The 10,524-nt window shown below is 54.9% G+C and overlaps 1 protein-coding gene across 3 annotated transcripts; it reads left to right on the top strand.

The window, feature by feature from the left end:
* The first annotated feature begins 363 nt into the window (after nt 1-363).
* LOC140897922 (C-type lectin domain family 2 member D) lies at nt 364-9,907 on the top strand. 3 transcript variants are annotated; one of them, XM_073311218.2, is made up of 6 exons: nt 364-541; nt 1,729-1,981; nt 3,082-3,120; nt 4,317-4,504; nt 5,247-5,350; nt 8,567-9,907. In XM_073311218.2, exons 2-6 carry the CDS (start codon nt 1,888-1,890, stop codon nt 8,715-8,717), a joined length of 576 nt encoding a protein of 191 aa, XP_073167319.1. In that variant the 5' UTR covers nt 364-541; nt 1,729-1,887; the 3' UTR covers nt 8,718-9,907. The 3 variants fall into 3 exon arrangements, with proteins under 3 accessions (XP_073167319.1, XP_073167317.1, XP_073167318.1); XM_073311216.2 differs by having other exon boundaries at nt 365-541; nt 3,082-3,183; XM_073311217.2 differs by having other exon boundaries at nt 405-436; nt 3,082-3,183.
* Nucleotides 9,908-10,524: the final 617 nt, after the last annotated feature.

Here is a 10,524-nt window from a genome sequence, read left to right as displayed (position 1 = left end):
CATGGGGAGCAGCTGCAGAGCATCCCCGGGGACTCCGTGACACCCCGCAGCCCGGAGAGGGAGGCCTCCCCCACCCAGGCCAGAGAGGGGGAGGGGGAGGGGGAGGGAGAGGGAGAGGGAGGGGCCTGGAGTCACCGGAGCTCGGTTCTTTGTTCTCTCTTTCTCCATTGGCCACAAGGAGTCACAGGAAATTTGCTCAGGCCTCTCTCTCGAATGGGCGGGTCGGAGTCATTCTAGGGTGAAAACTGGCAGCTGGCCAATGAATTCCCGTAAAATGTGTGCTCGTTCATGCTAACTCCTCCTATATGCTAATAAGGCCCCACTCTCTCTCTGTCCATTGGCCACAGCACCAGGATGGGCGGGGTGGGGTGGAGTCACCGCGAGGCTTTCGAAGGTCCCGGAGCGCAGAGGCAGGTCAGAGCTGGGCAGGTTGAAGGTGCGCGGGGTGCGGACTAAGCTGAGCTAAGCGCCCACGGTCTTTAAAGCGCAGCCGGGCGGCGCGGCGCGGCGGCTCCGGGCGCGGACGGTCACTGCTGAGCCGGTGAGAAACGTGCCACCCGCGCCGGGCTTGTCGGGGGAGCGCCGGGACACGGGGGCAGGGGCTAGAACCCCCCGAACACCCCCCGCCTCTGTCTCTCCGGGCTGGGGGGGATGCTCTGGAGCTGCTCCCCAGGAAGCCAGGCAGGACTCTGGGGCAGTCTCCTCTCTGGGCGCAGCCTGTCTGCAGGACACCCAGCTCACCCAGCTTCCACCTTCCTGGGTCTGACCTCGGAGCCTTCAGCCTCCCCTGCCCCTCCGTGCGCTTCCCCCAGCGAGTCCGCCCAGGCGGGGTCTTCCCCCTCTCTGGGCTGGGCAACTCTAAGGGGCTGTGAGGGCACGCGGCCCCCCCTTCCCCCCCCCCGCGGCGGCCCCCTTCCTCCTTCCTTCTCCTCTGGGGGCAGGGCCTGTCTTAGGTGTCTGGTGGCTCTCCGCACCCCCCTGCTCTGCTCGCCAGGGATGGGGCAACTTTGTGCAGCATGGAGCTAGCTGGGCCCTTCCCCTCCCGTGGCCCCAAGCCAGTGGGGGGGGGGGCGCATCAGCGCACTGTTGCTCCCTGTACCCCCAACCTTGGGGGCCCCAGGCCGGGCTTCCCACGGGCATCCTCCCCCTGCCTGTGTTCGCAAAGAAAAGGGGGGAAGGAAAGGGCCCCTCCCACAATTTCCCCGCCTCCCCCCACCCCCCTGTGGGGGAAGTTTTGGACATGAAGTTTTAATGGTTCTGTTGCCCACTGAGTGGGCACTTGGCCTTAGAAAATTACTGAAGTGTAAATGGAAAAGTTGATTAAAATTGATCATTTCAATTGAGGCGTTGGACTTGGTGATTTAATTGCCTTGATTTTACTCAATCCATCCTGGTTCTCTCCCCCCGCCCACCAACTCCCCACTCCTGTTAGGATTCTCGACTTGCTCTCGATTGCAGGAGGTATGAGTGGGGAGGGAGGGTTTTTTCATCCTGTCAACCCCAGCTGGGTGCCTGTCACGTGTGGGTGGTGTGGCCCGGTGGGTGGGGTCTGTAGCAGATCAGGTCTCTGAAGCCCTGGGGTTGGAGGGGCCGATGGGGTTTATGGGGGTTTAATCATCATGGCACCGCCTCTGGCAGGGGGTTGGGCTGCTGGGCATGGAACAGGAAACCACAAATCGTGCCCCACCCCCCACTGACCTGTCCTCCTGGGTCTGTCTCGACTTTCAGATCGGCTGGAAAGTCCAGAGCAGGGTGTGCGGGGAGCCAGGGCCAGGACCCCCGCCCCAGCTCGGCGGCTGCTGCAGAATCGGACCCAGTCACAGAGAGGAGCCGACCCCAGCCCAGCGTCTCCAGCAGCGTGCAGCCCGAGTGTCGCTGAGAGAGACGATGGGGCCAGCAGCTGGACCTGCTGAGAGCAAAGAGCCGCTGCAGGAGTGGCCTGTTGAGGGCAAGGGACACCTGGAGACTGGAGGGGAGCCAGGTAATGGGGTGTCGCTGCCTGGGAACAAGTTGGAGAGAGACACTGAGGCTGCTCCACATGGGGCCAGGCTCTCAGTGGCAGCAGCCAGTGCCCAGCAACCCCCCGTCTGTGGGCAGCAGGGACTGGATCACCCCCAGGGGCTCTCAGGGCACCGATCCCTGGCACACAGCTGCTGTCTGGCAGACACAGCGGTGGCCGTGGGGCTGTGCAGGGCCCTCCTGGGCTGGGTGTGTCAGACCCCCTGTGACAGCCCTGGCCCATCTCTGCTTGGTTTGTTCTCCCCCCTTCTGCTGTGTATGGCCAATGTGAGACCCCAGTGTGTGGGGACAGGGGCACTCGGCAGTGTGGGCCCAGCCACCGCTCCGCACAGGGCAGAGGAGAAGTGGGGATGGGGGGCAGCTTGAGCAACTGCCACCAGGACATGCGGGTCCTTATCTCTGCGCCCCTGAGCTCACCAGGCCTCCTGGCAGCCTGGCTGGGAGTGCCCAGGGGAGGGCACTGAGCTGAGGGGAAGGAGGGGCTGTTCTGCCAGCCCCAGCCGGCCTGACCCTCCGGGCTCCTCTCCCAGAGCATCTGAGGGAAGGAGCAATCGACAGAACGGTGCATGTTCGAGTCCAGTGGTTCTTGGCCTTTCCAGAGGACTGTCGCCCTGTCAGGAGGCTGATTTGTCTTGCACTCTCCTAAGTTTCATCTCACTTAAAAACAACTTGCTTCCAAAATGGGACATAAAAATACAAAAGTGTCACAGCCACTATTCCTGAAAAATTGCTGACTCTCTCTGATTGTTGCGTATTTAATTATGAAATAGATCGATTGGACTATCAACGCTGTACCTTTCCGTGTATTGTCTATCGAGCAGTATAAACGAGTCATTGTCTGTAGGAAATTTTAGCTTGTACTGACTTAGTGCTTTTTATGTAGCCTGTTGTAGCCCGAGGCAAATCTCTCGATGAGTTGATGTGCCCCGTTGAAGACCTCTGCTTACCCCCAGGGGTACACGAACCGGTGGGTGAGAACCACTGTTCTAAGGCAGCTCCAGCCCTGGTGCCGTCAGGGAGACGTGTCCTCGCGGCCCTGCCTGACGCGTCTTTCTGTTTCAGACCCTCATCGCAACTGCAGGAAATGTAACTACAAGAAAGGTACAATTGTGCTCGCAGTCGCCCTCGTAACCATGTTCTTAGTTCTCATCATTGTCCTGGCAGGTGAGTTCTCACCCTTCCCTTCCCCCCTCTCTGCACATCCCATTGCCCCTGGAGCCACCACAGTCAGTCTCTCCTCCTGGCCTGTCTGGCTTGTGCCCCTGGGACAGAGGATTCCTGGGGGATGTTCCTCCAAGACCTCCCTCCTGCTCCCTCCCAGACCCCTGCACCTGGGCACTCTCTGTGTTGGGACTGAAATTAGCTCCCCCCAGCCCACCTCTGAGCACTCTGGGTCCAAGTCACTGTTGCCGGGCCCCAGGCACGGTCACGGATACCCGTGCAGAGTGGGGGTGATTGACGGTGCAGGGCAGCAATGAGCTGGGCCCTCTGCCTGCAGCGTGTCGCCCTGAGGTGCCAGCCTGGCCTTCCTGCATCGCCGGGTCGTGCCCAGTGCTGGGCAGTTGCTGGCGTGTCACTGAAAGGAGCCGTGGAACGCAGTACCGACAGCCCCGTTAACGCAGTGTGAAACCCACCCACTGGTGACCTCGGCAGGGCAGGGTCTCGTCGCGCTGTTGACGTCCCCGCCTGCACAGACAGCGTGTGCGAGCGCAGATGGCAGCTGTTTGTGGTGACCGTGAACCTGGCTGGCTGCGCTGGACAGGCCGGGCAGCGGGCGTCCGGTCTCCTGAAGGGAAGGGAGTTTGTTCCCCTCTTCATCTCAACCTGCCTCTCCAGGGAAGCAAAGCGCAGAGCAGGGGGAGGGGGCAGCAGTCCAGGCTAGCAGAACTCCTTGGGGTACTAGACCTGGCAAATCATGTTGAAGTTAATCTCCTACCCATTAATTATTGCCCCCCTGCTGGCCCCCTTGTAACTGTCCCCTCCCTCTACAGCTCTCTGCCCACCCCGTGTTGTAACACGGAGCTTGGACCCAGCTCTCTGTCCTGGGCTTCATGGCATGAGCGGTTTGTCAGCTGCATCCCTGTTGAATGTGAACCCAAGAGAGGGAGACCAGAGTCAGATAACCCCCCTCTGGGGCTGGATTCCCAGCATCCTCCTGGCTCCCTCACGGCCTTTCAGTACCCACCCTGGTTCGAGGTGTCTCAGAAGCCTGGGGTGCAGGGGCTGATCTCCCCATGTTCTCCTCGTTGGCGGGTGGCGGGTCTCGCTCACACCACGTGTCGCTGTCTCATTCTCAGTGTGGAGACCTAAGCTTCCGTCAGCTGATCTGGGCCTCCTTGCTGGCCCCGCGTGCCCAGACGGCTGGATCGTATACCAAGGGAAACGCTACTATTTCTCTGAGGCCGAAAGGAACTGGACCTACAGCCTGACCTACTGCTCTGCGCTCAGTGCCTCCCTGGCTGAGATCAACAGTGAGCAGGAAATGGTGAGAGATGCTCCAATTGCAACCTTCTGGTCTTGGCTCAGCAGCTGCTGCAGGAGAACCTGGGCTCGAGGAGCAGCTCTGAGTAAATGAGCTTCCCGTTGCTGAATGCCAGGCCTGGCTGGCTGGCCCGGGACACCTCTAGTGTCTGTGTCTGACTGCAGGGATCACTCACTGTCAGCCCTCTCAAAAGGAGACCGCCCCTATCTCGGGCTAGGCTGGCTTGAGTGTCTTCTGGGTGGCATGGGGCCAAAGGGGTACTGAGATCCCAGATTGACTTGAAGAGCCAGTGCTCTTGGGGAGCCAGATGAGGATGGGGGGGCTCTTCTTAGCCCTGGCCCCTTCTGGCTGAGGATTTGGTGGCTCTACTCTCATCCCTGGCCCTTCCCAGCATCCCTTATTGAGCTCAGCTGGGCTCTTTCCTTCTCCTTCCCCTGTGATGGGGAGGGGAGCTCAGCTGTTCTGTAAGGCGAGGCTTTGACACAGAATGTGGCCTTCTATAGAGAGGTGCGGGGGCAGCTTAGACCCAGCAACACCCAAGAGCTGCTCCAGCCCCGGGCAGATTGGTGTGAGGGGGAGCTGGGTTTGGGATGGGAAAGTTAATACTGAATTACCCAGAGCTGGACAAGAGGGAGGCGAAAATCCCCAGCCGTTCCCTGAAAACAGAGCCCTTCAGTGTGTCCCTGTGATTCTCTGGTGCACAGAGCCTGTGCTCTGACCCCACCTCTACCTCTGCTGTTTTTAGGCTTTCCTGCTGCGCTATAAAGGCGGATTTGACCACTGGATTGGCCTCCGGAGGGACCCTGGGCAGCTCTGGAAATGGGCCAATGGCACCAAATTCAACAACCTGTAAGTCCTCTGTGATTTCCCTGGGCTTTGGGTCCCTGGTGTCTGAGATAGCGAGTTCAGGCCGACTCACCAGTCCGTGCTATGTACTCTGCGTATTAGTGATGGGTGGAAGCAAGTGTTGTCTGCTGGGAGACTGGCCAAAGCTTTCAGATCTGTCTGGCTTTAGTGGGGCCATGTGCGTTAAAGATGCCTGATAGTCACAAATGCTGAGTGCCTGGGGCTGCCATGAGAACTGGGTACAGTAGAGATGGCCCAGACGACATCCCAAGAGGGATTTCAGTGGGATGTGGGTGAGATCAAATAACCAAACCCCAGTTGAGCCGATAGCAGGGTTTGACCCTGGACCATCAGCACTGAAAGAACGGCAGAGTCGGTCATGCTGGCGGGGGAGTGGCACTATATGTCCAGGAGAGCATAGAGGAAATTAGAGTAAAAATCTTAAACGAATCCAACTGTATGCTAGCATGTCTCAGAATAGAAATTCCACGCTTGAAGAATAAGAATCTAGCAGCAGGAGTATACTACTGACCAGGATGGTGACTGTGAAATTCACCGAGATTAGAGAGGCTACAAAAGCAGAAAACCCAATAGTAATGGGGGTTTTCAACTATCCCCATATTGTCTAGGGACATTTACCCTCTGGATGGGATGCAGAGATGCGATTTTTAGACACCCTCAGTGACGGCTTGTTGGAGCAGCTAATCCTGGAACCCGCAAGGGAAGAGGCAATTCTTGATTTAGGCCTAAGTGGAGCACAGGGTCCAGTCCAAATGGTGAATGTAGCTGAACTGCTCAGTAATAGTGACCATAATGTAATTAAATTTATCATCCTTGTGTGGGGGGAAATGCCAGAGGAAACTCACCACAGTAGCATTTAACTTCAGAAAGGGAAACTAGAAGCTACTTCAATGGAAATTGAAAGGAACAGTCAGAAGGTGAAAAGCCTGCAAACTGCATGGAGACTATTTAAAAATACCATAATAGAGGGTCAAACTAAATGTATACCCCCCAATTAAAAAAAAACGCTCAAAAAATGCCACCATAGCTAAACAGCAGAGTAAAAGAGGTGGTTAGAGGCAAAAAACGAGCATCCTTTTAAATAACATTAGGAAAGGGATAGAGAAAAAGGCATAAAATATCATCATGCCACTGTATAAATCCATGGTTCACCCACACCTTGAACACTGTGTGCAGATCTGGTTGCCCCATCTCAAAAAGGATCTATTAGAATTGGAAATGGTGCAGAGACAGGCAACGAAAATGATGAGATATGTGGAACAGCTTCCATATGAGGGGAGATGACTAAGGGGCGGGGGACATAGGCGGGCTATAAAATCATGAGTGGGGTCGAGAAAGGGCAGAGGGAAGTGTTGTTCTCTCCTTCACGTAACACAAGACCTAGCGGTCACACAATTAAATGAATAGGCAGCAGGTCTGACACAAACAAAAGGAAGTATTTCTTCACACAGCACACAGTCAACCTGTGGAGCTTGTTGCCAGGGATGTTGTGAAAGCCAATAGTATAACTCTGTTCAGACAAGAAGTAGATAAGTTCACCGAGGATAGCTCGACCAGGGATGCAGCCCCATGCTCTGAGTGTCCATAAACATCTGACTGCCAGAAGCTGGGTGTGAATGGGATGGATCACTCGATACTGACCCTGTTCTGTTCATTCCCTCGGAAGCACCTACCGCTGGCCAGTATTGGAGGACAGGACACTGGGCTAGATGGACCATTGGTCTGACCCAGTGTGACCAGTCTTAGGTACTTACAGCCGAATGGCATTTTTAAAAAAGCCCTTTGCGATTGATGGGAAGCTGGAAAATGTGCCCAGAGGAGGCTTAGAAAACAAGTCAGTTGATGACCTGTTGTTTGATCCCAGTCAAATACTTTCACATATTCCAGCAAGGATGCCCTGATGTCGGCAGCAGTCTGTCTCTGTGATTGCATCATGAGCCCATCTGTTAGCAGGCCTGTTTGGGGTCTGTCTACACGGCAGCGGGCACCATGCCATTGCAGAGAAACTAAATGAATTCTTTGCAGCAGTCTTCGTGGCCGAGCATGTGAGGGAGATTCCCAAACCTGAGCCGTTCTTTTTAGGTGACAAATATGAGGAACTGTCCCAGATGGAGGTGTCATTCAAGGAGGTTTTGGAACAAATTGAGGAACTAAACAGTAACAAGTCACCAGGACCAGGAACTCAAATGTGAAATTGCAGGACTACTAACTGTAGTCTGTAACCTATCATTTAAATCCGCTTCTGTAGCTGATGACTGGAGGATACCTAACGTGATGCCAATTTACCCGAACTGGGTAAACAGGCATCTCAGTGGGGTGTTAACCCTGAAATCTGCCACCCCGTGGACACCCACCCCAGCAGAAGGCTCTGGGTGCATCATTGCCATCCCCTCAGACCTCTTCCGGGGTGATGCTGGTGGGGGAGATGCTCACAGTTGGCTGTGAGCTGGGTTCTCCCTTCTCTGGGACAGACCTCACCCCGAGCCAGAGGCTGGTAGCCTGAGGGCAGGGAGATCCCGGCCTGCCCAAAGAGTAGTGCTGGGCCTCCTCCTAGCCCAGCACATGCCTACTGTGAGTAGCCAGGATGGGACCATGGGGGAGGATTTGCCTGTGGGCCTGGATCCCACCCTGTTCCCAGGTGGGAAGCGCTGGCCTCCAGCTCTCACAGGAAGCTCTGTGTGAGTGGCTGGGGTCACCCCATGGCCGCTGGGTTTGTGCTGCTGGCATTTCACTCCAGCCGCCCCCTGCAATACAGCCTGTCCTGACAGGCCTCTGGCCTGAGAGCTGATGGAAACTGTCCAGGGAGCCCTGGACCCAGCTCTTCTGTGCGGCGTTACTGCTGGTCCTCGCCATGCTGAGAGTCACCTGGAACCTGCGCCCAGGGCCGTTTGGGTGGGTTGGGCCTGCAGGGGCCCATCCAGACCCAGCTGGGTGTGCGGGGCTGGGGGAGGGAGTAGGAACTGGGTTAATACCCACCTGGCATAAATGCTCCATGGAGGTCAGTTGATCTTCAAACCTTTCCTGGCCTTGCTGCCCCACTGCCCCCTTTCTAGCTGGGGCCTGTGGCAGGTGCAGGAAGGGGAGTCATAAGGGGCTGTGAGTGCAGCAGGTCCCTGCACTGTGCGAGAGCATCTCTCCCTGCCTGTGACTGATGGGAAGTGTCCAACTCCTACCTGACACCAGCTTTCTGTCTTGCAGGTTTCCGATAAGAGGAGGAGGAGAGTGCGCGTATCTGAATGATGAGAATGAGGTCAGCAGCTTGCGATGCACCAGTGAGAGACACTGGATCTGCACCAAACCCGATGCATTTACACAGGCACAGGAGGCTGCTGTGGTAGGGGGCTCGTAAGGAGAGTACTGGGGAATTAGTCCCGGAAAAGCCGGACTGATCTCTTTACAATATCACATCTGAGCAATTCCGGAATATCGGGGAATGCTCTGCGCATCACTGGGCAGAGCACTGTGGACTCAGGTGAAAATGAGAGATGCTATTTGCACATCTTGTCCCCCCACTCGTGCCGTCTGTTTTTCTGCCAGTGGAACGGCTCAAATCCAGCCTTTCCAACCTCCCTCAGCTGGACCAGGAGCTCTGCCTAGCTGAGCCAAGGCACCAGCCTCAGCTTTCACTGCCCTGACATTCCCCCACAGAAGCTTTTTACTTTAGAAAATGCTCCATGACCCTGAGAAATGCACAGCTGGGATCAGGCTGGCTCAGCTGTGTGTTTTAAAATAGGTATTAGCATTATTATTATTATTATTATTATAATTAGCATTATATTATTATTATTATTATTTATTATTAGCCTTTATTGAATGCTTGTGAGCTGCTGCAGCATTAATCTAATTTCTTCTGACCTCTGTATCCCACACTGTAAGGTAATATTGGAGCATTTGTTTTGGGAGTCTCTGACTGTGTAAATCACCAGACAGGAGAGTGAATTAAGGCATTCAGGAGTGTGAAGTGCTGATCTCCAGCAGCTCAGAGCACAGGGGAGGAGGTGGGATACAAGAAGGAACTGAATATAGCCTGTTGATGCTGGGGGCAGGGTTTTCTAGGCATAAGCAAGAGATCCCCAGCTGCTTAGCCTGGGTTAGCCCTAAAGGACACAGAGTTTATAATGGACCAGTGATACACAGACTGCGGCTCACGAGCTGCAAGTGACTCTTTAATGTGTCTCCTGCCACTCTTTGTAGCACATGATATTAAAACACTGTGATTTAATTGTTAACCAGTCAGGATGCTTTTACTATGTTATTAGCCACTAAGTTATTTGCTGCGAGCATTTATATAAAAACCTAAATATTTCCCCGGCCGTCCTGTTTAAATAGGAGTAATACTATAGTAAATGAAACAATGAATTCCCGCTACTGTGGCTCTTTTGGGTACGGCTGATCACTAATTTTGCTCCTGAACCACTGAGCTCGGAGCATCACTGCAATAGATGCTTCTGTTACCTTTTGAAACTTTGTAGCTTAGTTGTGTGCGTATGTTCACCTGCTTTAGCCTTGTAAATAAATCTTATTTCCTTTTTAATAAATTGTCCTATAATCAGACTGGCTACGTGCGCGGTCTTTGGTGTGACGTCTAAGGTGCAGTTCACCTGGGGTGCCTGGACCTGTGGGACTGGGAGTAACCTGAATACTGTTGTGATTCTGAGTGTGAGAGACCATCTGTCTCTCAGAGGCAGGCTCACCTGGGTTGCGAGACAGATCGGTACAGTACCCAAGGGGACTGCATGGCTAGGCTGTTAGGATGCCGGAGGAGGTTACCCTGCATGTTTGGTTGGTGAAATCTAGGTCTAGAATTCTCAGCCAGTTTGGATTTGTGCCCTGGTTCCCAGCAGTCTGCCCTGAGGTTGGCGCCACTCTCTCAGGACACTGCAGACAGTGCTATTGCACGGCCTTGGCTCCAGTTCCCTCCTTGCAGGAGAGAGGAGCTGAGCCTGCCCAGAGATGGAGTTTGGGGGACAGATGTATGTGACCCAGGGACCCCTTGGTGCCAGTGGCAGGCAGCGCAGAAGGTTTTCCAGGAATCCCCTGGGTCTGATTGTTACATCAGTCGTTTTAAACCTTTCCAGATGACTGTACCGCTTTCAGGAGTCTGATTTGCCACCTCACTTAAAAAGTGCGACTCCGGTTTCACCTCACTTAAAAAC

This window comes from Lepidochelys kempii, chromosome 14 (genome assembly GCF_965140285.1).
Source record: "Lepidochelys kempii isolate rLepKem1 chromosome 14, rLepKem1.hap1, whole genome shotgun sequence".
Classification (NCBI taxonomy): domain Eukaryota; kingdom Metazoa; phylum Chordata; order Testudines; family Cheloniidae; genus Lepidochelys; species Lepidochelys kempii.
Note: the sequence above shows the minus strand (reverse complement) of the source record. Positions and strands in the feature narration are given on the sequence as shown.

What these genes read in the sequence shown, in the direction of transcription:
- LOC140897922 (XM_073311216.2), top strand. Translation starts at nt 1,888, where the DNA reads ATGGGGCCAGCAGCTGGACCTGCTGAGAGCAAAGAGCCGCTGCAGGAG. An exon ending in GGAGACTGGAGGGGAGCCAG is followed by an intron (nt 1,982 to 3,081) that starts GTAATGGGGTGT and finishes TTTCTGTTTCAG; the next exon opens with ACCCTCATCGCAACTGCAGG. An exon ending in TCTCATCATTGTCCTGGCAG is followed by an intron (nt 3,184 to 4,316) that starts GTGAGTTCTCAC and finishes TCTCATTCTCAG; the next exon opens with TGTGGAGACCTAAGCTTCCG.